The sequence below is a fragment of the Artemia franciscana genome, chromosome 18, assembly GCF_032884065.1.
Source record: "Artemia franciscana chromosome 18, ASM3288406v1, whole genome shotgun sequence".
Classification (NCBI taxonomy): Eukaryota; Metazoa; Arthropoda; class Branchiopoda; order Anostraca; family Artemiidae; genus Artemia; species Artemia franciscana.
Window position 1 is genome coordinate 3,141,887 of NC_088880.1, and position 20,987 is coordinate 3,162,873.

Genomic DNA, 20,987 nt, shown 5'->3' on the forward strand with positions numbered 1-20,987 from the left:
TGTCCCGGTCGTCATTTGTGACCCGGTGTCCCGGTCTGTAACGTCATCTTATATTAACGTCATATACAAAGCCTTATATACTTATAATGACGTCATGTGCAAACCTTCTTTTTACAAAAAAACATAAAAAAAAATGCATGCAACTAATTTTTTTATATATGAACGAATATTAAAAAGTTTTAGTACCTTTTTAAGGTGACTAAAATACTGGAGGGAAACTAGCCCTCATCCCACATCCTTTTCTCCCTAAAGATATTCCATTAAAAGTTTGAGATAGCCATTTGGTTTAGAATAGTTGAAATTTCCAATGACTATACTTTCAGGGATGGCACGGCCCCCCTATCCCCCTGGGGAAAGATGTGTAATGTATGCAATTTGCCCATTATCTGCACATAGCATTTATTACTGAGAAACATGTGAAAATTTTAGGAGACAATCTTCTGCGGGGGGAGATTTCCTATGGTGAGAATTTTTCATGGGCAGGAGAATTTCCAGGGGAAATTTTTCAAGAGAAATTTTATACGGGGGTGATGGCTGTAAGTTATACATTCGTCAACCGTTAACACATTTTTCCACGGGGAAATTTTCTGCGGGAAAAAATTGTCGTGGGTGAGGGATTTTCTGGGGGTTAATTTTCACGGATAGAGGAGACGGATATCCTGGGAAAATTGAAAAAAAAAATTAAAACAAAAACAAACAAGTTTTCATCAACTGAAAGTAAGGAGCAACAATAAAACTTAAAACAAACGTAAATTATTCCTTTTATGAGCAGGGGGTTGCCCCTTCCTCAACCCCTGGTCTTGACACTAAAATTTCACCTTTCAGCAAAATTTCTTAAGAACAAATGCTAAAACACAAGAGCTATTAATTAGAATAAGAAGCATTTTTAAAGCGCCAAGAAACTTTAGAGTAGCGAGCAAGGATTAAGGGAGGGTAGCCCCCATCACTTACGAAATAATTTCTGATCGTTTTAAGTTTTAATGTTGCTCCTAACTTTCAATTGATTATTTTTTTATTAATAGTGAAAAAGACCCCCCATGTGAAGTTTTGGTAGTAGCAAAGATTCAATAGGAAAAAATAAATGCGGGCATAAAATCGTAAAGACTAATCTAAAAAATATTATGGCACCGAACGGCTTAAAAAGAAGTAGTTTTCTTGGAGGGTGCAGTTGTCTTTGGAGTTTATTAAATAAAAAATATTCAACTGAAAGTAAAGAGCAACATTAAAACTGAAGACGAAAAAAGATTTTCTGTTTATATGAGGAGGTGCCCCCTCCTCAACACCTTGCTCTTTACGCCGAGGGTTTTTATTACTTTTTAAAAAGCTTCACATTGTTCTAATTAAATGAACCATGTGTTTGTTCTAATTAAATGTTCTTTGTTCTAATTAATTGTGTTTTGTTCTGATTAATGTTTGTGTTTGTTCTAATTTATTGTTCTAATTAAATGAACCATGTGTTTGTTCTAATTAATTGTTCTTTGTTCTAATTAATTGTGTTTTGTTCTAATTAATGTTTGTGTTTGTTCTAATTAATTGTTCTAATTAAATGAACCATGTGTTTGTTCTAATTAAATGTTCTTTGTTCTAATTAATTGTGTTTTGTTCTAATTAATGTTTGTGTTTGTTCTAATTAATTGTTCTAATTAAATGAACCATGTGTTTGTTCTAATTAAATGTTCTTTGTTCTAATTAATTGTATTTTGTTCTAATTAATGTTTGTGTTTGTTCTAATTAATTGTTCTAATTAAATGAACCATGTCTTTGTTCTAATTAATTGTTCTTTGTTCTAATTAATTGTGTTTTGTTCTAATTAATGTTTGTGTTTGTTCTAATTAATTGTTCTAATTAAATGAACCATGTGTTTGTTCTAATTAATTGTTCTTTGTTCTAATTAATTGTGTTTTGTTCTAATTAATGTTTGTGTTTGTTCTAATTAACTGTTCTAATTAAATGAACCATGTGTTTCAGGAGTCGTTCTTAAAGAATTGGGACAACATTTGAAATTTTTTATTCGTTTTAAGTTCTAATGCTGTTCCTTACTTTCAGTTGAAAAAAATTGTTTTTTTAAATTAATTCCTGATCGTTTTTCAAATAATGCCTGGAAATCTGGATCCCCAGGGATGAATTCTTCCTCCTCACGGATATATACTACAGACAATTTAATCCTAGTTAAAATATACCACAAACAATTACCCTTAGCATCTCCACGCGTAAAATTGAGTCGACTAAGAGAAAGCAAGACATTAAAAAAAATTTATATAGCAATTCATGCAAATTCCCCAGTGTAAAATTTCCCCTGAAGAATGCACACCCTGAAAATTTCCCTTCCAATGAAAATTTTCCCCGTGAAAAATTCCCCCAGTATAAGATTCACCCTCCCCCCATGAAAAAATGTAAGGATACTTTCCAATGACAAATACTATACAGTAACAATGGACACATTCTATAACTTAAAGACCTTTCCCCAGGGGCTGTGGTGGGATTCCGTTATCTTCAAAGGTATAGTTATTCGGCCTTTCAACAAAATGGCTATTTCAAAATTTTGATCAGACGAATTTTTGTAAATAGGAGCTTCAAACCTTTACATTAGGGTTTTTTGATACACTGAATATGATGGTGTGATTTTCATTAACATTCTATAGCTTGTACAACTTGTTGTATAACATTTTTCATTATTTTTGCAAATCAGGCAAATTTTCTCAGGCTCGTAGCCTTTGATATGTAAAACTAAACTTGATGATATATTTATTTTGGAATCAGCATAATAAGCCCATTCTATTCATATATCTGTTAGTACCAACGAAAATATGGCACTGCCTTAAAACTTTATCATTTTTAAACCCAATCGGAAAACCTTAGATATTGCGGTTTTCAAGTGTGAATAGACCAAGACTGGTCCAGGGGAGAAACATTTTCTTTTTGTGTCCCAAATGCTTTAAATTTAGAAACTAAAGTTCAAATCGTGCTAACTCTCAAAATGTGGATCATCTGTAACGTTAGATTTCACACGTTTTAGATTTCATATCATTTGTATAATCAAATGTTTATTTTTTTCAAATGTTTTCTTATTTTTCAATGCATAATGCATTTTGTCATTTCGTTTGGAATACTCTACCTGAGACAGCTCAAGAATGTCACTCGTTTGGAACTTTCAAAAGAATTTTAAAAAATTTGTTAATGCCATGATGACTTATGTTTATTAAGTTTTTTTTTTCTTTTTTCTTTTTACTCTGGGAGGGGTGAATCTTGCCTTGGTTAGAAATGTTTGTTATGAGAGGTGTTTGACTTGTGTTCAGTATTTCTCGTGGCTTGGTTTAAATATGAAATTAGAAATAGCTTTAATTCATGGGATTGTCCGCTGTCTTTTTTTGGTTTTTGTTTTTTAAGGGTTTTTTTCTTCTTTTTTTTTTTGGGGGGGGGGTCTATTTAAGTCTTTTCAAGTTGGAGTCTCTTAATTATGGTATTGTTCTTTTTGTTTTTTGGATTTTTGATTATTTTTTCTCTCTTGTGTTGATTTTCTGAAAAGTGAATCATGTTGAAAATATATTCTTTTCAACTTTATTTGTCTCATTTTGTTTCTCTCCTGTCTTTTCATACAGTTCATGGTAGCGAACTGTAGTAAGGAGTGACCCGGCTCAATAGTAACCGAAACTCTAAAAAATAGTATTTTGATACCAATAGTTACATCAAAAGAATTGCATTTTAATGCTGATTTTACATAAATATAAGTTTCATCAAGATCAGTTATACCCATCAAAAGTTACGAGCCTGAGAAAATTTGCCTCATTTTAGAAATAGGGGAAACACCCTTAAAAGTCATACAATCTTAACGAAAATCACACCATCAGATTCAGCGTATCAGAGAACTTTATTGTTAAAGTTTCAAGCTCCTATCTACAAAAATGTGGAATTTCGAAGTTTTTTGCCAGAACACAGATCACGGGTGTTTATTTGTTCTTTGTTGGTTTTTTTTTTCCCAGGGGTGATCGAATCAACTGAGTGGTCCTAGAATGTCGCTAGAGGGCTCATTCGAACGGAAATTAAAAGTTATAGTGCCCTTTTTAAGTGACCAAAAGAATTGGAGTGCCCCCTCCCACGCTAATTTTTTTCCGAAAGTCACTGAATCAAAATTCTGAGATAGCCATTTTATTTACCATAGTCGAAAAGCCTAATAACTATGTCTTTAGGGACAACTTACTCCCCCGCAGCCCCCATGGGAGGGGCCGCAAGTTACAAACTTTGACCTGTGTTTACATATAGTAACGGTTACTGGGAAGCGTACAGACGTTTTCAGGGGGATTTTTTTGGTTTAGGGGGACAGTTGGTGGGGGGGGTTACGTGAGAGAATATTTCCATGGAGGAACATCTCATGGGGGACGAGAATTTCAATGAAGGGGGCGCAGGATTTTCTAGCATTATTTGAAAAAACAATGAAATAATAAATATGAAAAGTTTTTCTACTGAAAGTAATGAGCAGGATTGAAACTTAAAACGAACAAAAATTATTACACATATGAGGGGTTTATCTCCTCGTTAGGGGAGAGTCGGGTAAGACGGACCCCATTTTGGTTTTTCGTCTGTGGAAGAGGTTGGAAACAAGCAACGACTGACGAAAGGTGTCTAACTTGTCCCCAAAACATTGAGTTACGTAAAGAAACCTTCTTCACACATAAATCAGCCGTATTTCCGGGCCCAGATAAAAAAAAACTGAAGTCGGTCAAAAGGTCCATCTTGCCCACCCCATAGGATAAGACGGACCAGCCCTTTGGGCAAGACGGACCCAATTGCTCAAAAAGATTGATTGTCTCTAAACAATTTTATTTCGAATACTTAAAATACTAGTAGTAAGTAAAAAAGTAAAATGTTAGCAAATAACTATATTTAAACACTGTACGAGGCCAAATCTACGTGAGAAACGAACTGAGCCGACTGTCTCGTCGTTCCGCCCGAAGGGGTCGGTTTTGGCAGCTTCATGATGACCTCTTCTTTTTGCACGAAGCTCATCTCTTCAGTTGCCGTGAATTTGCTCGATGGAGCTAATCGCTTCCAAAACTGAACTTGGAAACCATCAGATTCACAATCACACACAAAATTCCTGAAGCTCTTCTTGGTCGGCACTTTCACAACCAAGAAATCCCCACTTTTTGGTTCGGTTCCATCAAGAAACTCCTCCTCCTCTGACCCATCCAAATGCAAGCTGTCATCACTTTCATAATCCAGCGCGATATGTTCATTGAAGCTGTCTTCCCTGTTCCCAGGCTGTTTGGAGAGGTTTCTCTTTTCAGGCCGTTTTCTTTGAGCTTTCTTTTCTGATTTTTTTCTTTTCAACTCAAATTCTTCTTCCAGTCTGTTTTTTTCAGGTGTGTTCGTCAGAATTTTGGACTTTGTTCTTTTCCTAGACGTTTTTCCGTCTCTTGCATAGAAACTCGCCTTAGGGTGAGGACGAGCCGACTCTGGAGTCACAGGCATAGTCGCGGAAATCACTGAGCTACTGGTAGTTGGCAGCACGTCGTTATTCAAGCTCTCGTCGCCAGGGCTGGTTGATAGAACTGCAGACTGGCCTGTCATGGGAGACGTCTCTGGTGCTGGTCGGTCTGTCACAAAGGCGCTGAGAAAGTCGTGATCTTGGAAAACATTCCTATTGAAAGGGTATATTCCTGTTTTTTGGAACCCGCTTAGTACGTTTTCCATGACGAAAGCTTTTGGAAAAGCGATTCCAACGAATATTCCGATTTCATAAATGGTAATCCTCCTGTTTGGGTTCGAAATCATCCACGAGTTAGCTGCTTCATTGTAGTATCGCTTGAATGGCCCATAAACAGCAACATCAAGAGGCTGCAGCTTGTGACTGCAATGTGGCGGAAGCGTTAAGACGTCAATGCTGTTTTCTCTGCAAAGATTAACCACGCTCAATGAGACGTGCGAATCATGGTTATCCGTAATCAGCAGAAGTCGATTTGTGAGTGAGCAACTGGTTTGGGAGATCAGATGGCGTATCATATCCGGGAAGATTTCGGCTGTCATCCATCCAGACGGCTGGCATTTTCCTGTGCTTCCAGGGGGCGTGCCATTGAGAAAACTTTGAAGCCAGTTCACTCGTGGAAAGACAAAGAAAGGGGCTATCGACTGATACACCCTACGACTGTTACCAGCGTCCCTCGCTCAGCCGAAGTAATGCGTCCAACTTGCTTTGATCCCTTTTCTGCAACCACCTTTGGTGTCTTGTGAACGGTGGTTACTCCAGTCTCGTCAAGATTATATATTCTATTCGGCGGATACTTGTGCTTTATAAGCAGCTCTTCTAAATTATTGAAGAATTCGCTGACATTCGTCCTGTTGAAGCTGGTGGCTCTGGCAAGGCTTGTCGCTTCGGAGGACCTTAGGGAAAGCCCAACACGACTCATAAAGCTATTCATCCAGTCTTTTCCTGCAGACTTATTTTCAGTCCAGTTCTTCGGCATATTCTTCCCTTTGGCCTGGGCATATTCATATGCAAGCTGACCTGCTTCCTTTTTCGTAAGTCCATGATGCATGTGCTGTGCCGTGATCATATAGTCCTTCAGAAGTATCTCTTCGTTTGCTGAGAACACACTTTTAAAGTTGAAGGTAGTTGCCAACTCCACTGATTGGGGATCTTCTGCTGCGTCGAGTTTTGCAACTGCTCTTCGCACTGTGCTTCGTGGCAAACCAACCTCTTTCGAAACTTTGCGAAGCGGCGAACCAGATTAACTCGCATAGCAGCTGCTCTCAGTAAGTCCTGGTCGTGGAGACTGCGGGTGGTTTTCCTAGTATACTTTCCCATTCTGCAAAAGAGAGACAGCTTAATATATATCTAATTGACATGCGGGAACAATAAATGCAACACAATATTCACAAAATAAATAATAACTTCGAAAAAGATCCCAGATGATAGGGGGCAAGAGGGACCGGTCCGTCTTACCCGCTGTCTCTGTGGTCCATCTTACCCTAAACCTGCTTTTTCGGAATAGTTAAAAATTACAACATAAGATGGCGCTGCAATGAAAAAAAATAATGTCTCACACACTCTCCTAGACCTCCATATTTGTAAGAAAAATTACCACAGTATAAAACAGAACATTAGAAACACCAGAAAAGAAAAACATTTACCTCAAAAGCCGGTTTCGAGAATGTGAAAACGAATAAAAATATTTTTCTCGAAGACAAGATTGGCTTCAACTCTCAGACTTCGCTCCGAAACTTGCCACTAGATGGCCGTTGTTTCTAGCTCTACAAGTGATAAAAAGGTGACGCTCAAGTCGAGCAATGACAAAAGGTCCGTCTTGCCCCCCGCTAAAAGGGCTTATACTTTAGCTTACGCTAAAGTATTTTTAGTAATTTCAACTATTTATTCTACGGCTTTTGTGATTCAGAGGTCATTCTTAAGGAATTGGGACAAAATTTAAGCTTTAGGGTAAAGAGCGAATTATCGATGAGGGTTAAACCCCCTCATGCACGCAATAAAAACATACGAATATATAAGTTCGTTACGAAAATTAATTCGTAAGTTACGTATATTTTTTACCAATGAAAACGTTTATAAAAAATTAAAACTTCTAGTTGTTTTTTTAAGTAATCAAAAAATTGGAGGGCAACTAGGCCTCCTCCCTCGCTCCTTTTCTCAAAATCTTCCGATTAATTGCAATTAATTAATATGCAAGTTTCTTTTTAATTATTTATGTACGGAGAGCCAAGATCAAAACATGCATTAATTCATAAACGTCCAGAAATTAAATAAAAAAAGGACAAGTTTTTTAAATGAAAGTAAGGTAAAAAAAAAGGTAAAGGATACGGCATTAGACTTTACAGTCCCTACCGGCGGTGCTGATCTCCGTTTCTTGGCCCTTCAGCCAGGAAGTGCAATGGGGGGTTTGGGGCCAGCCATCCTGTGCTTGCGCACACCCTTCCTGTTTACCTTCCCCAGATTTCTCCAGGTACCCATTTAGAGCTGGGTCGACTCTGGCTAAGCTTACAGAGTCACGCCACTGACCCCCGTCCCAACTGAAGAATTGGGTACACCGGGATTCGAAACCGCGTCCTCTCAGACAAAGGATCCCGAATCCAGCGCACTAACCAACTCGGCCAGGACGGCTGAAAGTAAGGAGGAAAGTAAGGAGGAAAGTAAGGAGCAACATTAAAACTTAAAATGATCAGAAATTACTCCATATATGAAAGGGGCTTTTCCTCCTCAACGGACCGCTCTTTACGCTAAAATTTCTTACCGTTTTAAAAATAGAGTTAAGAGAAAGAGTCAAACTTTAGCGAAAAGAGCGGGGCGTTGAGGAGGAAAAGCCCCTTTCATATACGGAGTAATTTTAGTTCTTTTTAAGTTTTAATGTTGCTCCTTACTTTCATTTAAAAAAACTTGTTTTTTTTTAATGAGCTAAAAAGAGAGATAAATGGAGGAAAAAATTCAAATGAGGAATACTTCGAGAATCTACTAGAAATAAGAGAAATAGAACAATGTAAGGCAAACTGTGAGTGCAATTTACCAGTGCACATGGAATGAAAAATTTCCACCTAAATTGAAAACAGAAAATAGAAATCATGGAGGTCTTCATGTCATACATGTGGAATATAAAATGAAAGAACTTTTCAATAGGACAATGTTGGAACAAATGATAAGGAAAAAAGAATCGCCAACAAGAGTTTGGTATGAAACATAAAAAGAAAGAAAAGAAACATCCACCGAAATATAATAAAGCATTCGAAGAAATTTATGAAATAGAAAAATCAGGATGTCATTTGAGATAAATTGAAAAATTGTCAAAAAAAGACCTAAGGAATTACATGAAAAAAAGAAACAGTTTCCCCGACTAAAGATAATTGAAGATGGTAGATATAGTGAAGAAGAGGTGGACAAATGTGTCATACTAATAGGAAGTTGCCTGTTGCCGCCGAAAATTAAAACACATGTTTTTCTTTATGCATAATTTGGTAACCCCGAAAGAGTCGAAAGTAAAGATGAACATGAGTGGTAATAATGGACTAAGTAAACTATGCGAGAAAAAAAGGAATGTAATGCCACGTAAAGTTTGAATGTGAAAAACATGAAACAAATATAGCAGGACTGAGGAAGTTATTAGCAAGTGTTACAGGTAAAAAAAGATGAAGTTGACTTACAGAGAGCTATGTACCTAAAAGTATATGATGAGGCTTATACGAGGGCAATAGTGTACATAATATCGCATTTTTGACATTAAGAGTGGAAACGTAAAGAAATTCAGAAAGAAGATTATGATGTGATAAATCATGTGGAAATAGACTGAAAAAGGATAAGGATTATGAAGTGTAAGGAAATTGAGGTAGTGTCTCGTCAAAAGTAGAGGGGAATAGTTTTTGTGCCTTGGTGGGTAGGGATGTGTTGTGAAAAAGGAAAAAATAAAAGCAGAGTTGAAAAAAAGTATATTGTTGAAAAAGGATATTGTTGAAAAAGTATATTTTTGAAAAAGCAGAGTTGAAAAAGGAAAAAAAGGTTTATAGGATTAAGACTTTACGTGTGTATGATTTTTATTTTTTTAATGTTGTGGTAAGGATTTAGGGATAAGATTAGAAAAGGAAGTTTTTAGTTTTGGTAAAAAAAAAGACGAAATATATATTTATTGAATAAATATAAATTTTAAGTTAAATATTTTGAACTTTATATGAAGGGTCCAAATTTAGAGTTCGATATTTGATTAGAATTTTTATATGGGGCTTAAGGTGGAATACGTTTTTAGGGAATGTAGGAGTATATTATAGGATTTTGTATGAACTTTTAGATTTTAGATTACACAGTTTAGATTTGAAGTCATTTTTTTAATGATTCTTTGAAATTTATTTTAAATTAGTGGAATTTATTTTATATGTTGAGGGGATACTATTCTCCTAGATTGTGAAATATTTGATTTTAGGGAAATTTTTTGAGCATCATTGTAGCTACCCATAACGCAAGGCCCAGCGAGAGTAGAATGTGTTGAAATGTGATGTATTTAAAAAATGGTGTTATATTTTATTTTTTATTATTTATGTAAATGCAGTGAAAAGTGTTTTAAAGTGTTTTAAGAAAAGTGAAAGTATTTTAAGGTACAAAAATGTATGTACTTTGTAAATTTGTATTTGAATGTTATATATTATAGGCCGAATGAATGGGAGCAGCTCTTGGCTGCCGTGGGTAGCTAGAATGGAATTTTGAAATCGCTGTATGGTATATTGATGGATGGAGAACCATATGAACGGGAATTTGTTACAATAAAATGTTTTAGCAAAAAGGCAGATAAAACGTACAAGGAGAAATAAATTATGTATGTGGGGAATTACGAAAGTGGTAAGCTATGGAATGTCGAGTAAGAGGTAAGATAGATAGGTAGTGAAGTGAAGGAAATAATAGTGAAATAAAGATGAATTAGATTACAAATAAGCAGGGAGTCTTAGATAAAAAAAAAGGAGAATGAAACAGGATTGATTCTAATTTTATTTTCAGGAGTACGAAATGAAAAAAGTAACCGGTTTAATTCTATTCATTACATGAAGTATAACCAACCCATTATCAAGAAAACGAAAAAGAAGAGGAAACGAGGAAAGGAGGACCAGGATAAAAGAAAGAAAAGAAGAAGAATTAAAAATACGTATTAGAAAAGGATTTTGTATATTTTCACTATTATAGTCTTTTTTTATAATAAAATTTCATAGATTGATGCCAGTTTTATGCGTAGATTAATTAAGCGTAGAAATAAACAAAAATAAGAATTAATTACGCGTAGAAAGAAACTGACGCAATGATTCATATGATCGACATCTCGCTTGATGTCAACACTGGTCAGTTCCGACGCTCAACTTACTCGGTATGCATAATCATAGCTTTTTAGGAAAAAGTCCCGCATCTAATTATCGTTTACGGGCGAAGCACCGAATGAATCAGCCAATTAAAAGCCCCATATTTCAATGCTGTATTGAAAACAAAATAGGTTATTCTTTTTTTCATTTGTTGAATATATTTTGGTCACGTCCGTAAAACGTCATTTGAAAACAAACCTTAGTATTCGTTGAGGCTTGAGTGCACCTTAGTTTTCCCACCTCTATGCAAGTAGGCATGAGAATGTAATTTTTATACTATCTTAAAAAAGATTCACTTGGAGGGGCAATATTCCCCATTAACAATATTAAAACCATAGACCAAAAATATTTCTTGAAATCAATTTATTCCTTATAAATATGTTTCAAATATTTCTTGAAAGTATTAGAACTCAATTTCAACCCCCCTCCCTCTTCCCCAAAACTAATTCAATATTTAATTGAAAACACTCAAATTGAAGCTTTCATGGGGAAGTTCAATTGAAAACGATAATTTAATTGAAATTTAATTTTCTTGTTACTGTCCGTGCACGTGGGCTACACTACATACATCTTAAAACAAATATTTCCTCAGAGGTATCCCAGCAATCGCAAGTATTGCTGGACAGACAATTGTCTTTCCTTAACATAAATGGATTTTTTATGAAACAGGTAAGCACATATTTTTATTACTATGATAAATAATACAAGTCAAGGTTTTCTAGAACAATGCAAATCGTTTATTCTTTCCGAAATCACGTTCCAGATATATTTTCCACACCTGGTCAAACATTTTTACTTCTAGTGCATAAGAAAATGTGGATTAAATTAGCTATTTTACTTGTTTTCAGTTTGGTGGGTCAAAAAGCCCAAATAAGTCATTCCATAATTTTATATGAAGGCACCCAGGGATGGGGTGACTCACTTAAAATTGAAAACTATGTAAATGATCTTAATTCTGTGGGATTTAATAACAAGGCTTCGTCTTTATGTGTTGAGGATGGCATGTAAGTCATTTACACTCCTTTTAATTTTGTAGTCTTTTGATTTTTGTTCAATCAAAACTAAATTTTTATCCAATTAATTGTTTTAAAATAACTAATAAATTTTTTTTGCTTATAATACACAATTATTTATTAATAATTATCATTTTATAAATAAATTTACATTCAGTACATTTTATAAGCTTCTTTATACATATAAATGAAAAAGCTTGTCAGTTTATGTGAATAATTTATTAATAATTTGTATAATATTCTTATTTATAAATTTATTTTTATTTATAAATTTAGTTATTTATCCGAAAAGAAATAGTATTCAATTTGATATGTTGAGAGGGCCAAAGCACCGCAATAAAAGGATATTAGACGAAACCCTTCAACGCTTAAAGACGAAATTCTTTAAAGCTTAATTTTCCGAGACCCTTAAGAAATCTGATGTTGCTCAAGTATATGGAAAAAAGACGTAAAAAAGCTCCAAATGACTTCCAAACAACCTGTAATCAAACTAGAAAAGATCTTTTTCATAAATTTGATAAGTAATTAAAAATATTGTTTCAGATAGCGGGGAAAATACCTACATTTTCTGGCTTAACAGAAAGGAAGACAAAGTAATGAAAAATATGGAAATAAATAACGACGAAGACCACACTGCCTTTCCTTCATAAACACCAAAAACAAGAAGAACAATAGGGAATTTCTCAAGACAATGGGAAACAAATTAGAATGAATATTTCGGCCCTATGTCCAAGGGCCGTCCTCAGCAATACAAATAAGAAAAAACAACTTACAAGAGGATAAAATCAACAAAATAAAATGAACAGTTTTTCAAAACAGTCCCGGCATCCTTATCTCAGTGAAGTTCAACCAGGACTGATAAATAAATTGTGATGAAACAAGGCAATCCATTGAAATGAAAAAAAATGATTTAAAAACACGTTTTTAATGCCAGCCTAGCTTTTTTCGCTGCTGATCTCAAAGGTCTATTTGTGACAGGTTCTGCGTTAATATCTGTTGGTTTTTTATAATACTTCGTAAGGTCATGTTTAATTAAATTTGTGTATAGAGCATTCAGTGAATATTCTCCTAAATCCCTATTTAAGGAAATATTATTATTAATCTTAAGTCTGATTTCAATAGCTTCTCGAACTACTTACTTTATGCCTAGATCATTGCTAATAATGGTGGATTCTTCAAAAAGTAACTCATTTTTTGAGTTAAAAAGAAACAAGCCTAAATTCATTGGTGTTAGTAATTATTTTCTGTTATCCTAACCATAATATGACATGAATGAACAATATATTTGTTCATTCATTGACGCATTATAGAACTGGTTTTATTCAGTGTTTCTTTTTTCAGCTTAGCGTAAACCCAATTCCTTTGATATATTAAATAAAAAAAAACAAGTCTTTTTAACTGAAAGTAAAGAGCGACATTAAAACTTAAAGCAAACAGAAATTATTCCGCATATGAAAGGTGTTGTCCCCTCCTCAATTCATATATGAAAGGGGCTGTCCCCTCCTTAGTGTGAAAAGTGGGGCGTTGAGGAGGGGACAGCCCCTTTTCTTATATGGAATAATTTCTGTTCGTTTTAAGTTTAAATATCGCTCCTTACTTTCAGTTGAAAAAAAAACTTTTTTTATTTGATTTCTGAACGTTTTTGAATTAATGCAGGTTTTGATTTCGGCTCACCGCACATTGATAATTAAAACGAAATTTGTACATTATTATTTTTTTTTTTTTTTTGCTAAATGGTTTTCTCGAGTTTTGATCGGATAATTTTGAGAAAAAGAGGTAGAGGCCTAGCTGCCCTCCAATTTTTGGCTACTTAAGAAGGCCACTAGAACTTTTAATTTTATTTACGAACGTATTTATTTGTAATAAATATACGTAACTTGCGAATTAACTCGCGTAACAAACTTCTGTATCCGTATGTGTTTATTATGTATATTAGGGGGTTTGGCCTCTCATCAATACCTCGCTCTTTACACTAAAGTTTGAATTTAGTTCCAATTCCTTAAGAATCACAAAGGCCGTTTAATTAGAATAAATACCTCTTTTGAAATTACTAAAAATACTTAGTGTAAAGAGCAAGGTATTGAGGACCGCAAAAACGCATAACTGGACCGCAAAAACGATCTAAACAGGTCAAGACTTTCAGAAAGATTCTGTATTTTACACAGAGTAGCATTACTGTATTGAACCTGTATTGATTGTATTGATTGTATTAATTGTATTGATTGTATTGATGTATTGACTGTATTGTGTCATATATCAATACAGTGTATTGACTGTATTGATTGTATTGATGTATTGAACCTGTAGTGATGTCTTGATATCAACAAAACGCTCAAATTGTCTACGGTTAGAAGACAAGTGACAGTGAGAATTTCTGAGTAATGTGAAAGCTTTCTGTTTAATGCTTCAAATTTTACATCCAAGGAGGAATTTCGTCCACGGAGGAAATCAAAAATTTTGTCCAAGGAGGAAGAAATAAGAAAAATTTACGAAATCTAATATAATTAATCCAAGTGATTTGGTTGTATTTGGAGAATATAATTTTTGTCTGCGCATAGAAAGCTCGAAATTATTTTTTCAAATGAGAATAGAGAAAAAGGAATTCACTTTTGACTTGACAATCTTCCAACTTTGTAAATAAAACGTATCACGAGGAGTAGGCCTATATTTAAAATTCTTAGAACCAAATCTAGAACTTTACTTTTTGTTGTCAAAAATTAAAATTTACAAATAACAAACCATCAATTTTTATATCATTTTCAAATTTCATTACAACAGAGGTTTTCTGAAAGGGGGGATTCCACTATCTAATCCCCCCTCTTCCTTCAAACATCCTTTTTATCTTTGCAGCCCCGAAAAAAACATATACAAGTTTTGTGACACTACTTGCAGTTTTGTTGAAGTACTGTAAGTAAAGAGCAAACTTGAGTAGACAGTTGAGACAACAATAAAAGTGGTAAAGAACTATCTCATCATAATGTATAGATCGGTTCTCTCTTAGGTCTGATTTTTGATGTTTCTGGGATTGAACGGCCAAAATAAGATTTAATTTTGTTTGTTTACCTGCCAGGCTGTATTGTTAGGGTATGATTTTTTTTCTAAGCTTCAAAAGCTGAAAAGTTCTTTCATTTCATTTTTTCTTTCTTTTTTGAAAGAGGAGTATTTGAAATGTTTATTTTATAATTTAGATAAATAATGGTAATCGGGTAAGAATCAGAGGCGTTCCTTTATCTATATATATATATATATATATATATATATATATATATATATATATATACATATATATATATATATATATATATATATATATATATATATATATATATATATATATATATATATATATATATATAATAAGTTGTCTGTGTGTCTGTCAAGTGAAGTCATGTTTGTGTGTCGACTGACGTCATGTTTGTTGACTGACGAAATTACAGACCGGGACATCGGGACATAGGGAATATAAATGACGACCGGGACACTCAAAGAGAAAGCGACCGGGACACAAGGAATATTCGATTAGCAATCACCATCAACAAAGCACCGTGACAAAAATGACGACCGGGACACAGGGAATATAAATGACGACCAGGACACTCAAAGAAAAATTACAGACCGGGACACCGGAGCACAAATGACAATCGGGACAAAAATGACGACCGGGACACAGGGAAAATAAATGACGACCGCGACACTCAAAGAGAAATTACAGACTGGGTGACGCCGGGGGGCACAGGGGGATATATAAATGACGACGGGGACACAGGGAATGTTCGATTAGCAATCACCATCAACAAAGCTCAATTGCAATCATTAGAATAATGAGTTATAGATCTGAATACAGATTGTTTTTCCAATGGACAATTATATGTTGCATGTTCAAGAGTCGGTAAACCTGACAATCTATTTATATGCACAGACAATGGGACAGCCGAGAATCTTGTATATTCGCAAGTTTTACGTAGTTAGAAATATATATATATATATATATATATATATATATATATATATATATATATATATATATATATATATATATATATATATATATATATATATATTCACAGGTGGGATACAGGGACACAACTACAATGGCGCGTAACTAATATGGCGCGTAACGACTTACGCGCGAGGGGGGCTTGGGGTTTGGGCGAAGCGCCCCCACCAGCTAGGTGTTGGGATGGCGCGAAGCGCCACCCCAACAGCTAGTTATAGATAAATTGTTAGCACCCACACATATTTTCCATTGGTGGTGGCGGAAACATGTAACCATCTTTGATTGTTTCGCTTTTTTTAGGCAAATAATTCACTGATGAAAATATCAAAACATTTTATAGTGAATTAACTTTATAAATCAATTTGTGTTCATAATTTGTAATTTTTACTGCACATCAATTTCTTAAAATCAGACATATATTTTTCTATTTTTCGGAAAATTTAGCCTTGACAAAACTTTCTTTTTCAGTGCATTTTCAGGCAAATGCACTTCTCTTTTCCTAGATTGAAGTCATTTGCCAACTACTGCGCAGGGTGCCATGCCATTCCTTGTAAGCCCTCTGAAAAGAAAGGGAGTGAAACTTAGGTCACTGTGGACCAAATTGAAATATAAACATAATAAAATTTTAGCAAATTTACCCACACATCCACCCCCTGAGAGAGTTCTCGAAGGCCCGCTTTATTCCCACAAAAATCAATCAGGGCCCTTGGTTCTATTATTAAGACACAGACAAATCAGTGAAAATTCAGTAACAGAAAAAAAACGTAAATAAAACAGACATAGGATAAAATATAAGCAAAAACAAACATGAATTTAAAAAGACGGGGGTCCTAGTAACCCATGTCAAAGATAAGGATTGATATTAGAGGTAAATTTAAGCCCTATTAAGAGCTATTTCTGAGAGCTTTTAATAAAAATGCCGGTTTCTTTGGGCCAGACTATACATATTCACGCCATTGTGACAATATGCAGCTGGCCCATCCTCTAGCAACCAATTCCAGAGGGGGTTGGTTGCTGTTGGAGATAACATTAATCCTTATTAAGGGTTATTTTTGAGGGTTCTTAAAGAAAATTCCTCATTTCTATGACTTGGTGTTAGGTTTAAGTCATCCCACCGCCTAAAAATTCATTTGATACCTTCCACCTTAACTTTGAGCTGTAGAACATGACGGGCGAAGCAATTCAAACCACCTTGGCAGTATGCAACTGCCCCATGGCACCCCAATGATACATATTATCATTCTTAAGATATTTTCCAGATATTTTCATGTAATATATTCTCTGAGGCCAACCTGACTTTCATACATAATGATGATAGAAGGTAATAAGCTTACCTAAGCTATGGATGTCAGGTGACTGATTTTTCTTCTAACGATAATTTCGACAGGACCTGTGCCTGTCATCATCAGGTTAATTCAAATTTGAATTAACCTGATGATGACAGGCACAGGTCCTGTCGAAATTATCGTTAGAAGAAAAATCAGTCACCTGACATCCATAGCTTAGGTAAGCTTATTACCTTCTATCATCATTATTTATAGATATTTTCATGATAAAAAATTTCGCAAGCCAAGCCTCCATGATACACCATGTCAAGTCCAGCAACTGTGTCCTACAATGAATGGCCCCCTAGCACAACCTCGCCTATCTTAAGACATTTTACAAATATTTTTCTGTTAAAAATGGTGTATTACATCCATTGATCATGTATTTCGCAAGCCAACCCTCTGTGATACACCATGTATATTCACGGCACCGCAATACACTATGAACGGTCTCTGGCACTCCCTCTTCATTCCTAACACACATTCCAGATGTTTTCTTGTTAAAAATCATGCGTTAAACCGACTGATTTGTTTCTTTTACAAGCCAACCCTCCCTGATACACCATGTGAATCCAAGCCACCGTGTCAAACTATGACTGAACCCCTGGAACCCCTTTATCATTCCTAAGACATTTTTTTTTAGATATTTTTATGTTAAAAATCATACATTAAATCCATTGATTTGTGTTTATCGCAGGAAAACACGTCCGTGATACATTATGTCAATTCAAGCTACCGTGTCACACTATGTCTGACTTTCTGGAACTACTTCATCATTCCTAAGATGTATTTAAGATATTTTAATGATAAAAAAATTTAAGGCCAATGGTTCATGTTTTTTGCATGTATACCGTCCGTGCTACACCATGTTAATTTGCAACACCAATTCACACTATGACTGCCCCCCCGGCACCCCATACTCATTCCTCGGACATTTAGCTGACATTTTCTGTTAAAAATCAAGGATTAAATTTATAGATTCATTTTTTTCGTAAACCAACCCTTCGTAATACACCAGATCAATTCACGCTACCATGTCAAAGTATGACGGGCCCTATGTCAACCTTCATCACTCCTAGGATTTTTTTTAGATTTTTTTGTTAAAAATCATTCTTCCACTGATCCATTGGATCGTGTTTTCTTAAACCACCCCTTCTTGAATTTTAGATATGGCTATGAAGTTTTTAACATCGCTCCTTAGCTTTAGCAAAACATTTGATGTATTGAAATATGTGTCGACACTAATTTTATATTTCCTTATTGTTTAAAAAGAATACAGAATCTAAAATATTTTTTGAATGAAACCACCCCTTGACATTCCAAAGGCATTCTCAGATATTTTCCAGAAAAAATATCCAACGGCTAAGGATTGTTAAAAATCTTTATATCTGCCATAAATTCTAAAAAAAATCCAAAACACTTCATTCTAAGCAAATCGTAGGCATAAAAAATTTATAGACCCTTAATTTAGGGGTAAGGCTATCTTTTAATGACTAAAGACTGATAAAAATCTCTGTTTCTACCTTAAATACGATTCATTCTAAATAAATATTAGGTAGAAATTAGGGGTCTGGCTATATCGTAATGGCTAATGACTGCTGAAAATCTTTATATCTACCTTAAAATACACCTTATTCTAAACATACTTTAGGTACAAAAAGATATATAGGTCCTTAATTTAGTGGCACAGGTAATCTCGCTTCAAGAAATCCAGAAAAATCCTTAGAAATCAAGATAAATACAAAAAAATCAAGACCAAATCACAGAAATCAAGGCCAAACTGTAAAAATCAAGACTACTAAACAGTAAAAACATAATCCAAAATAATTCTTACAAAACGTAAAAGTTTTTTTTAAAAAAAAACACAAAAATACTTTACGAAATGCTAAAATAGTTCTATCAGAATGAAAAATAGTTGTTGCCAACTCAAGATACTTCCTACAAAACACAAAAATTCTAACAGCATCCCAAATACTTCTTATAGAATACAAAAAGTTCAAACATAACACAAAATAATTGCGTCAAAACAATAGTTATTCTAACAAAATACAAGAATATTTTGCAAAATTCCTTAGATAGCTCTAACAGAATGAAAAATAGTCTGTGTAGATAAAAAAATAATTGCCAAAAACACAAAATTTCTAGCAATATCTCAAACACTTCTTATAGAATACAAGAAATTCAAACTTAATCCATAATAATTTTTACAAAACAGAAATAAATCTTACAAAATACAGAAATACTTTTCACAATTCTAAAATAGTTCTAACAGAATAAAAAATGGCTTTTGGAGAACACAATAATTGCTTCAAAACACAAAAATTCTAATATCATGCCAAAAAAGTTTATACATAACCTAAAATAATTTCTACAAAACAGAAATCATTCTTACAAATACAAAAATACTTTCAACAATACTAAAGTAGCTCTAACTGAATGAAAATAGTCGGTCTATTTTTCATTCACAGAATACTGAATGAAAAAAAAAACACAGAATACTTGCTAGAAAACAGAAAAATTCGAACAACACCCCAAATAGCCTACTCCTTATAGATTACAAAAAGCTTATATATAGTTCAATTCACACAAAACAAAATCACGTTATAAAATACGAAAATACTTTGCACAGCTCTTAAATAGTTCATACAGAAGGAAAAATAGTTAGCGTAGAACACAAAATATTTGCTAAAAGCATAAAAAATTCTAACAACATCCCAAATACTTCTTATAGAATACTATAAATTCAAACTTAATCAAAAATATTTCCTATAAATCAGACATAATTCTTATGAAATACAAAAATACTTTGTACAATTCTAAAATTGTTCTAAACGAATGAAAAATAGTTGGTGCAGAACATAAAATACTTGCAACAAGACACAGAAAATCTAACAACAGTAAATTCCTACAAAAGTGAAATAACTCTTACAAAATACTAAATACTTTGCATAATTCTAAAATAGTTCTAAAAAAATTAAAATAGTTGGAGCCTAGCACAAAATACTTTATACAAAGCAAAATTCTAAAATAGTTCTATCAGTGTGAAAAATACAGGGTGCAGAACACAGAAAATTCTTGCAGCAAAATGCAAGAATTCTAACTACATCTCAAATACTTTTTATTGAAAAGAAAAAATTCAAAATACAAAATAATTCCTACAAAACAAAAATCATTCTTAAGAAATACAAAAATACTTTACACATTTCAAAAATAGTACTAAAAGAATGAAAAATAATTTTTTCCAGAATACAAAGTACTTGCAAAAAAAAAGAAAAATTCTAACATCCCAAATACTTCTTAATGAATAAAAAAAGTTCAAATGAAATCTAAAATAGTTCCTAATAAACAAAAATAATTCTTACAAAATACATTGCACAATTTTAAAATATGTAAAAGAATTAAAAATTAATTGTGCAAAACTTCTAACAACATCCCAAATACTTTTTAGAGAATGCGAATAGTTCATACGTTTGTATTCTATAAGAAGTATTTTCGGTGTTTCTAGAATTTTTGTGTTTTGTAGAAAATATTTGTGTTCTGCACCCACTATTTTTCATTCTGTTAGAATTATGTTAGAATGTTGCAAAGTAGTTTTGTATTTCGTTCCAATTTTTGAATTGTAGGAATTATGAGGATTATATTTGAACTCTTGTATTCAATACGAAGTATTTGGGATGTTGTTAGAATTTTGAGTTTTGTAGGAAGTATTTTTTGTTCAGCACTAACTATTTCTTATTCTGTTAGAACTATTTTCGAATTGTGTAAAGTATTTCGTATTTTAAAGAATTGTAGTAGTTATTTTGGGTTTAGTTGGAACAT

At 33.7% G+C, this 20,987-nt stretch overlaps 1 protein-coding gene and 1 long non-coding RNA gene across 2 annotated transcripts in view; both read left to right on the forward strand.

Annotated features, from left to right (window-relative positions):
- Positions 1 to 10,615, forward strand: part of LOC136038505 (uncharacterized) — a 110,173-nt gene extending 99,558 nt beyond the window's left edge. Inside the window, exon 3 of the long non-coding RNA XR_010620229.1 lies at positions 10,481 to 10,615. This is a non-coding gene — a long non-coding RNA (uncharacterized LOC136038505). The remainder of the gene's footprint in view (positions 1 to 10,480) is intronic.
- Positions 10,616 to 11,614: 999 nt separating this feature from the next.
- Positions 11,615 to 20,987, forward strand: part of LOC136038352 (gamma-crystallin-2-like) — a 41,912-nt gene continuing 32,539 nt past the window's right edge. The window contains exon 1 of the mRNA XM_065721424.1: positions 11,615 to 11,837. Within this exon, the coding sequence (XP_065577496.1) occupies positions 11,647 to 11,837 (191 nt within the window). The 5' untranslated portion in view covers positions 11,615 to 11,646. The remainder of the gene's footprint in view (positions 11,838 to 20,987) is intronic.